Here is a 17,500-nt window from a genome sequence, read left to right as displayed (position 1 = left end):
TCTCAACAAAACTCCGCACAGAGAAAGAAAAAGACCTCCTGTTCTGCAATCAATCGAAAAACTTGCCTGCAACGAATCGTTGCTCTCACGTTGCAGACTTCTTGCAAACAGAGAGCCACCACCACCACCACCACTTCCACACTTCCTCTCTCTCTCTCTCTCTCTCCCCCCCCCCCACCTCTTTTGTCTATATATAGCCGCAGCTACGTTGGTCTGGGGGCTAAATATACACCAAGGAGGAGGAATCTTCAAAAGAGGGAAAAGGAGAATCTGATTCACCTTTGATAAATGAGCGGTGCCTTTTCTTTAATGTATCCGGGAGAAGAAGAAGAAGAAGAAGAAGAAGAAGAAGAAGAAGAAGAAGAAGAAGAAGAAGAAGAAGAAGAAGAAGAAGAAGAAGGTTTCAGGATTTCAGGACGTGGTTGAAAGATGTTTACCTAGTTGTATGTATTTGCTGACTAGAGGATATTTTTATTTATCTTTGTCTGTCTGTATAATGCGTGTGTGTTTGTCTGTGTGTGTGTGTGTATGTATATATATATATATATATATATATATATATATATATATATATATATATATATATATATATATATATATATTAATATATATATATATATATATATATATATATATATATATATATATATATATATATATATATATATATATATATATATATATATGTGTGTGTGTGTGTGTGTGTGTGTGTGTGTGTGTGTGTGTGTGTGTGTGTGTGTGTATGTATAACTGAATCACGAAAATATGTATGTATTTATGTTAGGTCCTCCAGAACACTTGTCTTAATTAAAAAAAAAGAGATTATAATCTGTGAAACCATTAGACACTATGGAAATTCTAACGACCTAAATAACAAAAAACAAAAAAAAAATCAGGGCAAATCAGAATAACGATTCGCAAAAACTATAATATCACCGCACTTGTTCCGTTGGCAAACTTGAGCAATTTCGATTCAGCGCTCCATCGCGCCACACTTAGAAAGAATTTCCTTCTCATTGTTTCCGAGAACATTCCCAATAACTGTCACTAACAATCACAAGAAATCAGAACAAAGAGAGAAAATATTCCAAAAAGCAAACGATTACAGAAAGCGAGAGAAGAACGACGCAAAACTTCAAAGAAAGATCGGCCCCGGTCTACTGTTTTATGTTTCACGAGCGAGTGATTCATACGAGCCCACTCTAGTAGAGACAAATTGCTATTTCTAAGCCTACGTGATGTAGGTTTAAGCAACAGCATCACACTCAGAAGCTCTTGGAGTTTGCAGAGTGCATACTTAGGACAATACCTTTCCCGCCTCACTCACCCGTTCAGTGACGGCAGGGCGACGGAATTGACGGGACAAATACTGTTAAAGAATGAAATAACGACGTATACATACGTACATACAGTTAAAAACATAAATGAGAACACTTAGCTAGGAGGAGGCTTGTACCACAAAATTGTGTTTAAAATTACACACACACTCACATAATATATATATATATATATATATATATATATATATATATATATATATATATATATATATATATATATATATATATATATATATATATATATATATATATATATGTTTTCTCATTTATGTTTTTAAGTGTATTTACCTCGACAGTTCCGTCACCCGGCGTCACTTAACGGCCGGCCATAAACAAAAAATTGTGATATCTCTTCACACCCGTTTTCGCTTTTATGAATTTTTATCTTCTAAGATGTCTAAAATACCAAGTTAGTGTCTGGCGCATGAGCCGAGCTATCTAAAATACGAGACGCTCTTAAACGTCTCCCTAAGGTCTTGAATATTTAAAATGGAATTATAAAAAAAATATTTTAAAGAGTATTGTAAAATATTAAGATAAATGTTATAGTGATATTTTTTATATACAGTATGTATATGTATATATATATCTTCCTTCGAAAGTAGAAAAACTTTAATAAAAAAAGACCATCAGAGCCACAATACGACAATCAAACCACCCATAAACCAAAACATAAACCAAAAAACCCCAGCTCCTCTCCTGTGTGGACCAACCTCACGACACAAACCCCTTCTAACCTAAACCTCACACTCCAAAAACGCATCGTGAACGAAATCTCCTCCTTCGGAGGAAGTGAAGGGCCAATGGCAGCGTCCATCATTAGGGGGGGCTTTTGTCCGAATTTACTGCTAATGGCCCTCTCGCTAGACAGAGGCTGGGACTGGACCTACGCCCCTGGGGCAGCTTGGTATTGTTTACAGCTGGTCAAAGGGAGAGAGAGAAGATCTACCTGAGATATCGTTAATTGAACAGGTGTATCCGTGGGCTATGATACTGAGTTATGGGGGTGCTGTATCTCTCAGTATGAGTTATGGGCTGCTGTTTCTGTCAGTATGAGTTATGGGCTACTGTTTCTGTTAGTAGCCTTTTGTGTCTGTTAGTATGAATTATGGGCTACTGTTTCTCTCAGTATGAGTTATGGGCTGCTGTTTCTGTTAGTATGAGTATGGGCTACTGTTTCTGTCGGTATGAGTATGGGCTACTGTTTCTGTTAGCATGAGTCACGGGCTACCATTTCTGTTAGGAACTACTGTTTCTGTTAGTATGAGTTATGGGCTACTGTTTCTGTTAGCATGAGTCATGGGCTACTGTTTCTGTTAGGAACTACTATTTCTATCAGTAGCTACTGTTTCTGTTAGTATGAATTATGGGCTACTGTTTATATTAGTGTGATTTATGAGTCATGGGCTTCTGTTTCTGTTAGTATACCTGCCACAAGACCTGATAAAAAACACAGGTGTTGCCTCTGGGTAGTTAAAAAAAAATAGTCACTGAAAATGCAATGGAGCTTATGACTCTGAGACAACCGACCATGGGTCACAAGGTGGCCCAAGAATCCAAGAGAAGCCAGAATGAATTTCATTTAGACTTTATTTTCATTTACCATTTTCTCCCTTAATGAGAATTATTTTCGAAACCTTCAGCTCTATTATCAATTGTCTAATCCCATCCCATCTATTTATAAAATAATTTTATTGCCTTTTTAGTGAGATCTCTCTTTCTGTGTTAACCCCTGCAAATATAAAATCTCAAACGTTTCACCTACACTGTCTCTGACAATGTTGGACACAACGAGGAAAAAGTATGTTGTGGTAACCTTTGTTTTTGTTGATCCAGACGGATTTGCGTGATTATGCTGTGTGTATGGCGCATTTTGTTTATATGAGCGCAAATGCAAAGTAGAATTGCTTTAATACAATAGGGCAGGTAAACAAAATAACACGTATTTTTACATTCACACAGATAAACAAAATAATATATATATATATATTTATATATTATATATATATAATATATATATATATATATATATATATATATATATATATATATATATATATATATATATATATATATATATATGTACACATGCAAGTGCACAATTATATGTTTACTTATACCCTAAAAGACAAAGACAGCACTTGCACCGTTTTTTAACACCTCAGTCTGCCTAATAAGAAGTCAATACACTCCTATTCAAAACTAAAATAACACCCCAAAACGAAAAGCAAATTTTACAATAAATTTTACAGAAATCTGTAAAGCCCACAGAGGATTATACTCACTGTGTTTTGATGACGAAGACGTGGTATTTGGCCTTGAAGGAGTAGCGGAATAACTGTAAAAGAAAAAGAGAGAGAGATTAAAATTTATTAGTAAGCACCATGACGTCCCAAAAATACCAGATAAATTTATGGAAAGAAGTTGCATGATTTTGTATATATATATAATTACGAAGGCCACCGCGCCTTACTTATAAACAAACACTTAACACACACACAACACACACACACACACATACACACACACACAAACAAATAGGAAGAGCAAAATAAAAATGAGATAAGAGGGGAAGCAAATAGGATTTACGTAGTCAGGAGGTTATATCACAATTTAGGACACACTCGCTCCTACCTGCTTATATTGTCGTTCATGGCTCTATGATAAATGGCATCTGGGGTGGCCTGAATAGAGGGTACAATAAATTTCGGGGGGGAGGCGGGGAGGGCTTCTTGCCTGGGTAATCTGTCCCTCTCTTGAATTGTCTGTTAAAAATGCTGTTTTTTTTTTTCGCTGACTTTGTTTCGTAAAGTTGAGTTCCTGTTTTCTGTGGATGTTTGTGACACCACAAATTATCTTGGAAGCACAAACACTCACATATGTATGTATGTAAATAACTAAATCATGAATGAAATTATACTGCTCTCTCTCTCTCTCTCAGTGGTGCCTAGGTTCCAACTTCTTTTACGACTTGTGTGGCTTAGTTGGCAGCGGCCTTGCCTTTCGATTGAAAGACCTGGGTTCGATCATGATGTGAGTCAGAAATTTATTCCTGTTCCACACGTGATTATGTGTTGATTATTTCTATCTAATACACACATATACATATATATATATATATATATATATATATATATATATATATATATATATATATATATATATATATATATATATATGTATTTACATTTATATATGTCTTTACAATATATATATATATAATATACATACATAAATATATATATATATATATATATATATATATATATATATATATATATATATATATATATATATATATATATATATATTTATATATATAAAAATCAGTCTCTTCCAACACCTTATCCAAGTGTCTTTCAGATTCCATCCCTATTGCATAGGAGTGAAAAAAACCAATCGAAGGACTGAAGGAATCGCAGGATCCCCTCGCCTAAGGATCAAATGGAAGAAGGATCCTTTTGGGGGGATATCCTTCTTTGGCATCTCTTGTTGGAGAGAGATTGCTTCTCATATCTGATGCAGGAGGTTTTTATTTTTATGATTGGAAGGAGACGTTATCACTGGTATAATGACACAAAAAATAAGCAACATGATTTTGCAAAATGTTGCTAATGCTATTACTGGTACTTTAACTACTATTACTGCCTTTAAAAAAACAAGTAAAAAAATGTGTCGAAGTTTCTTCCGTGCAATCGAGTTTTCTGTAGAGCCGCTACAGCGCATAATCAAGGCCACCAAAAATATATATCTTTCGGTGGTCTCGGTATAATGCTGTATGAGCCGCGGCCCATGAAACTTTAACCACGGGGCGGTGGTGGCCTGTCCTCTTTCGTTGCTAGAAGCACGGTTATGGCTAAATTTAACCTTAAGTAAAATGGAAACTACTGAGGCTCGAGGACTGCAATTTAATATGTTTGAAGATTAGAGGGTGGATGATCAACATCCCAAATTTGCAGCCCTCTAGCCTCAGTAGTGTTTAAGATATGAGGGCGGACAGAATAAAGTGCGGACGGACAAGCAAAGCCGGCACAATAGTTTTCTTTTACAGAAAACTAAAAAGCTAGCTGCCACATTGCTATTTCTACTATTATCAAGACCATTTGGAATTCAATTTACATTGCTATTTTTAACAATTCATTCACTCCAGCAAAAGAACAAAAGGCTCAACTTCATTTTAAACTTAAATACCACTCGAAAACTGCATAAAAAAAATAGACCGTTTTTCCAACATCCTAATTAGACAACGGATAAACAAAAAACGCAAAGCGTCTATTGTCAATTCGTGAATGTCTCTTTCCATATTGACTGTGACAACGGACTGTGACACTCTTTCCATATCGACTGTGACAACGGTCTGTGACAACGGTCTGTGACAACGGACTCCTCCGTCGAAGCCAACGACAAAACGCCCATTTCATGGGAGAGAAAAGATTCGACGTCGAGTTTCAGCTGTCGAGTGAAGTAGGGATACACGTTTTTGCTGTCGAGGGAAACTCTACGGACGCGAGAAGAGATGAATCGAACAGGAAGATGAAGGAATTATTTCTAATTGTTTCAGCAGTTAGTTATCAAAGGAAGCGGGAGAAACATTCCCAAATATGCGAAAAACAAATCAATTTAAGAAGATAACAGAGGGAAAACAAATGGAAACACGAAGTGAATAGGCGATAACCAAAGCGGAAGGTAGCGCAAGGTAGCAGACATCACACCAGTTTCCCAAAGAAGAAGAATTATCATAAAGAAAACTATACACACACACATATAACAAGACGCAGGTCAAACAGATAACGTAATCAAGTAAGAAACTCGAAAGAAGAAGAAGAAGAAGAAGAAGAAGAAGAAGAAGAAGAAGAAGAAGAAGAAGAAGAAGAAGAAGACCAAATAAAAAAGATACCCACAAAAGAATAACGAAATTCCTCTCACGATCTCTTTCCACTGATAGAAGCCTAACCATCAAGAATAGTCGTTTCACGTTGCTTGGGTGATACTCAGTGAAAGTCAACAGACGTATCTCTCATTGCCTTTGATCTTTCAGCCATGCGACAGTCGTAAGCAGGTTTTATATACATTTGGCAGCCTTCCAATGCAATATACGACATGCAGATCAGTTCTTATTGCCACGATTTCAAATTAAAAGCGGCCATGTTTTGAATTCAATAAAAACGGAAATAATTGCTTTAGATGAGGAACAATTCTTAGGAGCCTGAAATAGATCCAACAGGGTTGGTCTGAGTTGCCTTGAGTTATAATGAAGCCTAATAAGCATCAATATTGATTAAAAAAACATTTCGAATTAAAACTCTTGACACAGACAAGAAACAAAACACGATCAAATGCGCATGAATTCATACGGAATCATAAATACCAGTTTAATATCTTGAATATAATTAATCAAAAGGAAAAACCAAATAGTTTGCAATATACCACCTACATATCTTATCAAAATAATGGTACCTTTAAACTATGCATGAAAGTCATGCGATAAAACAAAACTAACTGAACTGATGAAGTTAAAAGGAAGTGAAAGCTTTTTGTAGTTAGATAAATAAATAAAAAAAGAATTATATGTAAGCAAAGCCGAACAATTCTCTGTTGCTGTTATCAACGTAACATCACTGAGAATTTATTTAACCTGTAAGAAAGGAAAGCAAAGTAATGCTATTGAGAGAGAGAGAGAGAGAGAGAGAGAGAGAGAGAGACGGGCGCTCTCCCAAAAAGTGTACTCAGAAAAAAATAGCATGAGATTTTCTTACTAGCATATGTGATTCATTTCGTGAGAGAGAGAGAGAGAGAGAGAGAGAGAGAGAGAGAGAGAGAGAGAGAGAGAGAGAGAGAATTCAGGTGAACGCACGGAATAAGAAAGCGTTGGGGGTGGGGGGAGCGTGAATAATCAGTGAAGGAAGGCTAAAGTCTGAAGTATGCAGAGGGGAAGAAGATTCATTGTAAGGGGAAAGAATCTTGCTTCACGATGGAGATATTCGCACGCAAAGGTCATAAGAAAAGGGGAGAAGAAGAAGAAGAAGAAGAAGAAGAAGAAGAAGAAGAAGAAGAAGAAGAAGAAGAAAAAGAAGGAGAAAAACCAGTAATCACTTTATAGGTCCGGCATCGTAGGAGAATCCCAATTTATGCCGTTTCTTTTCCAATCATCGGCCATAAATTCTAATGAAAGGAACCGTAATGGGACGGAGTATATAATTCTATTTAGAGAAGTCTAAATCGGGTAACAGATCTTTTTCTATTATTTTCTGATATTCCCAAAACTACAGCAGTATAGCATAACGATAAATATTACCTATCAGATTTATCAGGCCAAGTAGTTAGGTCTAAAAGTACGTGTAGGCGCTCAAGACCTGGAAAGGGTCCCAGTTTTACAAAGTATCTATCAAAGATACGCCTGTGGTCTGAGCCATGGAATTGCCTGTCTTCAGGGATTTTGGAATGACGTGAGTCAAAGGTTATGTGAGGCCTGGAAACCCACTCCAGGAACTTTAACTTAAAGCATGCCTGTCTGGAACGCTTTTTCGATGGGGATGGATGTTTAAACCGATTCCAGGAACTTCCAGGAACTTCAATTAAAGGCACGCCTATCTGGAACGTGTTTCGTTGGTCACGAATGTCAAATCCAATTCCATGAACTTGAAGCTCGCCTATCTGGAACGTTTTTCGAAAGGCATGATCTTCTACACCCATTCCAACAATTGGAACTGGAGGCATGCCTCTCTGGAACGTTCATTCCAGGGGTTTCTTTCGAAAGGACTTTACACATCTTCGACTCAAACAAAACAATAGAAGACACTACAGAGACTCTTCAAATACCTTCCAGAATCTCGTAAAAATGAAGGAATTCCTGGAACTCGGCACATCCGGAATGCTATTTGATAGGCCTACTGAGGAGCGCTAGAATTTCTACTGACTGATAGGCCTATTGTGGAAAAGCTTCAGAATACCTGCTGATAGGCCTATTCTGTGGAAGGCTTTGGAATTGCTGTTCATAGGCCTAAGCGTTCCTGAAAGTGGACGCAATAGCTCGATTCTCAAGGGTCAAAATTGAGTATCTGCTGTGAAGAATCTTTTCCTGTACTCGAAGTTCATTAACTGTTAGCATCCTGCACATGGCTCTGCCCTTTCTGAGATGGGGTTGGTAGGGGAGGGGGGTTTACTTTATTGAGTTTAGGTCTCATTACTGGCCTGTATCACGTTTCGTGTGCCTGCTTCGCCAGGTACACTATCAGGTTCACTATTGGCTTCCATTGTCCTCAGATGGTGGAGCTACTGACTACTGGTTTCCATTGTCCTCAGACGTTGAAGTTACTGACCTACTACGGGTAGAGGCTTCTATCTCTCTACGTACATACATACACGCATGCATTAACTGCATATAACCACACAGAGCCTACATAAACACAGCCCCAACGCTGATACATTATTACAAACAGACAGTGACAGCCACACGCACAACAAACCCCACCTTAACCACACAAAAAACACAGACACACGCACACACACACACTCACAAACGACCCCTTGATCACCCGAATTTATGACAACAGGCCCCTGTGAGGAGAAAATCTGACGTGGAAGAAGGGAAGAAATATAAATGGTCGGATAAAAGGGAACAACTATTATTATAACCATTAGGACCAGGAGGGTGGGCGAAGGGAAAGAGAGAGGGAAAAATTAGGCCAAGAACACAATGGGCGAACATTAAGAGGTTCGTTCCCTTTCTCTGTACCGCATCAGAGCTCGTTCAGTTCTCTGATGTGGGCGTAAATGACCCTGTGGTCTGCGACGCCAAATGATTTATAATGGATCAGTTGATTTAACGGGATTTCAGCCACGGTCTCATCTGAGAGATTCGAAGGTTGAAAACGATCAAACAAAGTTATGTGCTTGAATGTGATTCTACCGGTGGGTGTCGATGACCATACTTATTGTGACGCCAGTTTTGCAAACTTCTATCAGTATCAGGGAAGACGAAAACATGAAACGAATTCTAGGGCTTGTCATAAATAAATAAATAAATACACATATATACCTGATCCCGACGTGAGTCAGAAATTTATTTCTGTTCCACACGTGATTGTGTGTTGATGATTTCTATATATATATATATATATATATATATATATATATATATATATATATATATATATATATATATATATATATAGAGAGAGAGAGAGAGAGAGAGAGAGAGAGAGAGAGAGAGAGAGAGAGAGAAGAGCAAGCAGACAAACTATGAATCAATAGACGCTTACGCTTCTAAATTAAAAAAAAAAAAGCAGAGAGATAGCCACCAATAAAAACAAATAAAAAAGTTTCTAGACAACAGATCTGAAACGAAGAATTCACTTTGTTATGATCGCTTCAGCCTAACCTTCACGCCTAAAGAGAATATTGGAAAAGGTGGGGAGGAGGAGGGGGGCGTGGAAAAACAAAAAAGACCCACAATTCAATAGAATTGCTTCTGGACATAAACAAGGTCAAAGCAGAAGCCTCGACTCAAAAAAAAAAAAAAATAAAAAAAAAGGAAAAAATATGATAATAAAAAAGCGTAATACAAACCGGTGTTTACCTAATACCTGGGAAGAGAGAGATGGCTGTGTATGTAATTATGTATGTGTACATATGTACGTTTTGGGTGCGTAGGCGTTTATCTGTTACACAGAACATTTGTGTGGGTATAGGGAGGGGAAGAGGAGGATGGGGGGGGCGATGACCCCAGAATTACTCCAGTGGCTGGGTTGGGGGGGGAGAGGTTAATTCCGTGAAAAACGGCTGACTAGGAAAGTCAGATTTAGTACAAAAGGAACACCCGATCGGGGGAATCATAAATGGATTAAATCTACTCGCGATTCGAGGGTATATAAGGCTGCTCTTTGTCACGTGTGTGCATGAGAGAGAGAGAGAGAGAGAGAGAGAGAGAGAGAGAGAGAGAGAGAGAGAGAGAGAGAGAGAGAAAGCAGCTACCATCCGCACAGATCATTACCCCCACATCTATTTTTTGCACCGCACGAAATTTAAACTGCCAGATTCCAGCACCAAACTGCACCAAAATAGGCATTTGGAAAGGGCCATCGGAACACAGCCCCGATCCTCCTTTGCCATAATAAGGCGACGCCAGAAATCTCATTTGGGATTCAACGGCTTTGGCCCAAGGTCTTTATATGGCTGTAAACATGATTTGAAGCCGCCGTATAGCCATTTCCGGAAGTTAATGAAAGGGCGATGCGTATTCATTGACTTTTTTTTCGTGGGTTTTGGGATAAAGGCCCAGTGGTCCTTATAACTGACTGGATGGTTAGTTTGATACATTTTTTTTATCTATTTACTAGTTTATTAATTTGTTTTTTTCTTTTTTAATAAGAGAGATTTCTTCTTTCTGAATCTCCCTTTACCTCCTCTTACTTCTTTCCTAAAAATGAACACCATAATATTCTTTGAAAGCTTGAATTTTAAGTCAATGGCCCCTGTGGTGGGCTTGTTCCATATGAATTGGGTTCATCTTCTGAATAATAATAATAATAATAATAATAATAATAATAATAATAAATTAATTTTGGGGGGTTTTACTATTAACAGGCGCCAACCGTAATCTTGACCCCTATAAATAAACTTGTGGTATTTTCCTATGGAATGGAATATACTGTAATATTTAGGTTATAGGCCAAAACCTGGGACCTATGAGGTCATTCAGCGCTGAAAGGGAAACTGAGAGTGGAAAGGTTTGAAAGGTGTAACAGAAGTAAAACCTCGCAGTTGCACTATGAAAGAATTGTTAGGAGAGCCTAAGATGGAAAGAAGAGAACATATTAACGAAAGCACAGTAAAATCAATGAAAGGGGTTGCAGCTAGGGGCTGAAGAGACGCTGCACAAAAAACCTCAAGTTATGCCTACAGTGCACCGCGTAACGGGGAGTATTTTCGTACGGCAATGCTATACAGTATATTCTTATCTTATCTTTTCCTATATTGCAGCATTTTTATCGTCTTTTCTCCGTAATTCTCGTCCACGTTTTATTGTTTTTTTTTTTTTTATTAAATCTCATGCAAGGCCGCTTTTGGCATCTCTCGGTTACGGGAAACTGAAGTGAATAAATAAAACGTTGGTTTTGGGATCTCATTCAGAGATCAGTCAATGAGAGAGAAATATTATATATATATATATATATATATATATATATATATATATATATATATATATATATATATATATATATATATATATATATATATATATATATATATATATATATATATATATATATATGGGTGTGTGTGTGTTGTGTAACATTCTAGCTACTTATGTAACGAAACTCTTGAGGATTTATCACATTTTATATTTCCCAAATACCGCATTTGCACGCCATTTACTCTGCAGTCATAATTCCTGAATATACAATACGCAAATGGCTTCAGGGCTGAATTTCAGAGTTGGGTTTTCAGTCTTCCTGAAGCGGGGGATTCTCAAACCGTTTATTTTACGGCAAAAAAAAAATATATATATACATATATACAACTTCTTGGGAATAGATTCAGAAGGCAGATTAACTAGACTGTCAACTTTGAACATAAACAGTGCCTGTTCTGTCATGGAAAACCAGAATGCTGTGAGTTATGTGGAAACTTCTGACTTACTGAGGAAACTGGTGAGTCAAGACATTCCCTATTGCCAAAAAAAAAAAAAAGAGAAAATTCTCTCACAATTTACTACATTTAAACCGCAATTTTCTCTCATAATTTACTAAATTTAAACCGAAATTTTCTCTCATAATTTACTAAATGCAAGCCATAAATTTCTCTCATAATTTTCTTAATTTAAACCGCTAATTTCTCTCATATTTTTCTTAATTCAAACTTCAAATTTCTCTCATAATTTACTAGATGCAAACCGCAAATTTCTCTCTTAGTTTAATAAATTTAAACAGAAAATTTCTCTCACGATTTACTACAATTTATAAATGATTTTTATTAAAGAAACTGCTGGATAAACAAGATCACCTTTCACCAACAGGATACGAGAGAGCCTTCAGTTTGGAGAATCCTTCTCATTCCAGGACTACCTCATCGTAACCATTCTCTCTCTCTCTCGAATCTAGAGAGAGAGAGAGAGAGAGAGAGAGAGAGAGAGAGAGAGAGAGAGAGAGAGAGAGATGGTTGGGTAAGTATATAGGTGAGGTTCTGTACAAACAACAAGGAAAAGTAAGGGAGACTGATTGGAATAGGTGGTAAATACTGTAATGGGAATATGAATGGGTGGGGAAAGCAGGTGAATGGGTGGAGAGGTATGGGAGAAGAGTTGAGGGGGAAGAAGTGGTATACAGTAAGTAGTCTCCAAAGGTGGGTGAGGAAAAGCAGTCTGGATGAGTTTGCAGATAGAGAGGCCTGGTATAGATGGGAATGAACATTTCAGTGGATGGGAGCTGGATGAGTATGAGTGAAGATAACCTCACGAATGAGTCAATCTGGAGCTGAACGGACGAGTAATGACGGCAAACGAGAACGAGTGAGAGGTACCTCCGAGAGGCTGTGTGTGTGTGTGTGTGTGTGTGTGTGTGTGTGTCACTTTCGAAGACTCGTGTCCTTTGCGTCAATGTTTGCTCAGATACCATCTGGTAACTGATAGGTTCCCGAAGTAGGCTCAGATTTCACCACACTTTCTCTCTCTCTCTCTCTCTCTCTCTCTCTCTCTCTCTCTCTCTCTCTCTCTCTCTCTCTCTCACACCCTATATGTCTCTCTGTTTTTCTCTCTCGTTCCTCTCTCCTATAACCTAGTCTTCGTTAAGTTTGGACCTCTTTGTAATCGTGGGTATTGAGAAGGCTTTATAATTAATTACAGGAAGCCAAGCTGACGGGTAAATTATTACGTTTTATAAGCACTTAGTTGCTTTACTGAATATGTTCATGTTTCTGGGAATTCTGTGTGTTCCACAAAGTTATTGAATCACCGGTATAAAAGCCACGTTATAATTCTCTCTCTCTCTCTCTCTCTCTCTCTCTCTCTCTCTCTCTTCGTGACTATTTTTACTTTCTAAAAAGATATGATGAGCTTAAATCGAAAAACACAGGGATAAATCAGTTGAGAGGGAACATTTAACAGATACGAAACAATAATAAATCAGGCAAACGGTCGATGAAACTTAAAAATGAAACATAATTGTAAAGGACATTTATGATACTAGAAAAAAAAAATCAGATACCTCAAATTTGCGTCTACATTTGCCTAAGGAAAACCAAACCGCCGAAAGATTATTAAAACTAACTTAAAAAAATAAAATTCTTCATATCTCATTCTCTTAGATGTCCCGTGACAGGCTGACAATCGCTCCTGAAAAGCAACACAACAGAACTGCAATCTCGTACCATTTCCTTTACAGCCTGAAGCTTCACGCCGATCTGAAAGTTGAGATTGATACGGCACTGATTGAGCTCGATCAGAGACAAAACTCTCTTGTTATTCCAGATGACTGAATGACGGAGTTGGGATTGATTTCGGTGGTGCTGATCGATAGGGGAGAGTTGGGGTGTCTGAAGACTCGATTCGCCACGTAAAATATATAGTCTCAAATAGGCTCTACTCATTGTACGATAAAATTCAGTCATTTGAGTATCATAAACATCGCGGATTATATCGGAAAACTTTAATGATTCCTGTAATTCGTAAGGATTTGTATCTTATCTTAACTGCAGAAATTCGTAAGACTTATTGTTGATTGATTATATCTACGCCCACTTATTCTGCGGGAATTCTGAGCAATACAAAAATACATTGAAGATTTTTATGAATGGGACATCAGAATATATAATAAACTATTCTTTCCGTGTATAAGCAGACTAATATCTGTCTCTTCTCTTCTTTTTTTAAGATCCAAATTAAGATATTTAGAAATATCAGTCTAAGTAAAAGTAAAAATAGCAATTCCTTCATTTGACTAATAAATTTCAGAAAAATAAAACGCCAACTCAAATTATTCTTGGAGTTTCTTCACTAACAACTGAGTTATGTTGAAAGTGGCAAGAGGCAATTGTACACTCCATGCAAAGCTTTCATGTCAAATTATACTGTTAGAGTTCCAGCAAGTCTGCAAAATAATCTGCGCATTTTTTCCACATTACTCAGTCTCAAATCCCTCTCATTCACGCTGACGTCAGTGGAAGAAGGCCCCATTCATTCACATTTTACCTGAATAAGAAATAGGTATTAATTCAAACCCCTAGATTAACAGATAAAAAATGAGCCAATGTTTCTTCGGCGCAATCGAGTTTTCTGTACAGCGCATAATCAAGGCCACCGTCAATAGATCTATCTTTTGGTGGTCTCTCGGTATAATGCTGTATGAGCCGCTGCCCATGAAACTTTAACCATGAGCCGGTGGTGGCCTTTCCCATATCGTTGCCAGACGCGCGATTACGACTAACTTTAACCTTAAATAAAATAAAAACTACTGAGGCTAGAGGGCTGCAATTTGGTATGTTTGATGGTTGGAGGGCGGATGATCAACATAACAATTTGAAGACCTCTAGCTTCAGTAGTTTTTAAGATCTGAGGGCGGACAGAAAAAGCGCGGACGGACAGACAAAGCCGGCACAATAGTTTTCTTCTACAGAAAACGAAAAATCATCCTTAAACTTAGAATCATAATCACTGTGAAGCAGTTGTTAATCAAAATCCCTAACTTACAATCCATCCTTAATCTTACAAAAATCATAACCATGACACCAACATTCTATCTGGCAACCTCTGGCACCTTGCAGACGAGCTGAAAACATCACGCAGTCGATAATTCAACTCAGTTGTGGCAAAACGGAAATCAAGCGCTTTCGCTAGAGTGTCACGCGAGACAGAACGTGGTAGAGGGGTGTTATTCTGTCTAAACACTAGCCAGATGGCGTCCAATTCGTTGGCAAGTTGCGAAAAGAAGCGAAAAGGAGACGTACTTCTGTGTCACTGCCATTGTTAGCTGATGTGATGATTCTGGCTGACTCTGTGTTGATGTAAGATTTGTACAAATGTTTTCACTGACGGATTAGAAATAAACTTCAGCATTATTTTTCATGCAGTAATGGTTCATTTAATGTTGATGTGTGTTGCCAAAAGCGGCACTCTCTCTCTCTCTCTCTCTCTCTCTCTCTCTCTCTCTCTCTCTCTCTCTCTCTCTCTCTCGGCGGTTTGCTGTACATCTTGTCTGGTACTATCTGTTACACAGAAATTATTTTCATAAAAGTTTCTTGGTTGCCTTAATACAAGAGGATTGTTGCATTTAATAATAATAATAATAATAATAATAATAATAATAATAATAATAATAATAATAATAATAATAATAATAATAATAACACCGTGACACAGGCCCAAAACAGAACACAAAATCTCAAAAAAAGAGAGAGAGAGAGAGAAAAAAAATGATACTGGCCCACAGTAGAACCAAAACGTCCAAAAAATGTGAAAAAAAGGGAGAAAAAAAAAAAGTGATTAAAAACTACCTTGTCAGGACAGACCAGAAACTTGAAAAGAGATTTTAATGACGACATAATCAAGAATTCCCTTTAATGCCCGAAGCCAATATTTATCAAACCGTCTTCAAACACGCGGAGGGGGGGGGGGTATAAAAAGCAACAAAATAACTATGGAAAGCTCAAATGGAAACCAGCAAAAGGGGAGAATCTTTGTTTCTGGGCTTTCACAAACACACTTCTCCAAAGGGAAGGGACCAGATCTCTCTCTCTCTCTCGCTTTTAGAAAGTCGCGTCTTCAAAGGGGAAAGTGCGTTTTTATTCTTCTTCTTCTTCTTTAGCAGTTTCTTAAAAGGCAGGGCCCTAGGGGGAAGGGGGAGTGGGAGATAGGGGGGAGGTGGAGGTTCGTTTTGAAGTCTAAGAAGCCACCATGTTTTTCGTAATAGTGTGAGCGAGCAACACTTGCGTATTGCGTACTGAGATGTTGAAAACAGAATAACGCAATTCACCCTGCCTTTTCTGAATCACTGACTGTTCTCAGGAATATACATTTTTTTCCTGTCAACGTCTATCTCTTTCAGAAAAGACTATTTAATACGAAAAAGGATAAGGTTAGAAGGCAGAGAATGCAATAAAAAATGAGGTTTGAAGGCAGAGATTACAATTTTAAAAAATGAGGTTAGAAGGCAGAGATTACAATGAAAAAATTAGGTTAGAAGGCAGAGATTACAATAAAAAATCAGGTTAGAAGGCAGAGATTACAATAAAAAATCAGGTTAGAAGGCAGAGATTACAACAAAAAGGTTCAAGTTACAATAAAAAAAAGGCAGAGATTACAATAAAAAATCAGGTTAGAAGGCAGAGATTACAATAAAAAATCAAGTTAGAAGGCAGAGATTACAATAAAAAATCAGGTTAGAAGGGAGAGATTACAATAAAAAATCAGGTTAGAAGGAAGAGATTACAATTAAAAATCAGGTTAGAAGACAGAGATTACAATAGCAAATCAGGTTACAAGGCAGAAATTGCAATAAAAAATCAGTTTAAAGACGGAGATCATTGACAAAAAATAAGGTTAAAAGGCAGAGATTACAACAAACAACAAGGTTAAAAGGAAAAGGCAGAGATTACAAAAAAAAAAAAAAAATCAGGCTAACAAAGCACAGATGACACTATGTGAATTCCTATGTGTATTCAGCAACCCCTAAGAGATTCTGGTAAATATCTAAAGAGCAAAGAAGTAGTTTTTTTTCTAGGGAATTAGGCATACTGTGCTGCAGTCATGGTCAGGTCACGTATATTCCTAATAAAAAATTAATTCCACAGCATATATGAAGAAGAAGAAAACGAAGAAGAAGAAGAGAAAGAAGAACAGGGAGGAGGAAGAGAAGAAAGAGTAAGATAGAGAGGAGTACATGAACAAGACACAGGATTTCCAGGAATGTAATAAATTACTATAGCTTGAGAGCCATTCCATTAGTCGATCCAGGAAGAAATAATCGAGGAGGAGGAGGAGGAGGAGGATGAAACAAGGAAAAAACAGGACTCAGATGCTCACAAAAACTCTAATAGTTTGAGACCCTTTCCAGCTACTCATGGAAGGCCGTTCCAGGCTTCCAGACCCAACCAGCAGAAGCAAGGCTCCTGGAAAGAGGTTAATAGCGTTTCTCTATTCATCGGGAGCATCTCCCATTCGAGACAAA

General features: G+C 37.4%; 1 protein-coding gene across 9 annotated transcripts in view; it reads right to left on the bottom strand.

Annotated features, from left to right (window-relative positions):
- Nucleotides 1–17,500, bottom strand: part of Dpp10 (Dipeptidyl peptidase 10) — a 619,010-nt gene that overhangs the window by 31,563 nt on the left and 569,947 nt on the right. For all 9 annotated transcript variants that reach the window (XM_067118072.1, XM_067118067.1, XM_067118073.1 and 6 more), the window contains one exon: nt 3,626–3,678. In XM_067118072.1, coding sequence (XP_066974173.1) covers nt 3,626–3,678 — 53 coding nt within the window. The remainder of the gene's footprint in view (nt 1–3,625; nt 3,679–17,500) is intronic.

The sequence above is a fragment of the Macrobrachium rosenbergii genome, chromosome 15 (assembly GCF_040412425.1).
Source record: "Macrobrachium rosenbergii isolate ZJJX-2024 chromosome 15, ASM4041242v1, whole genome shotgun sequence".
Lineage (NCBI taxonomy): Eukaryota > Metazoa > Arthropoda > Malacostraca > Decapoda > Palaemonidae > Macrobrachium > Macrobrachium rosenbergii.
The sequence above is the reverse complement of the archived record's forward strand: the minus strand, read 5'-3'. Positions and strand labels throughout refer to the sequence as shown.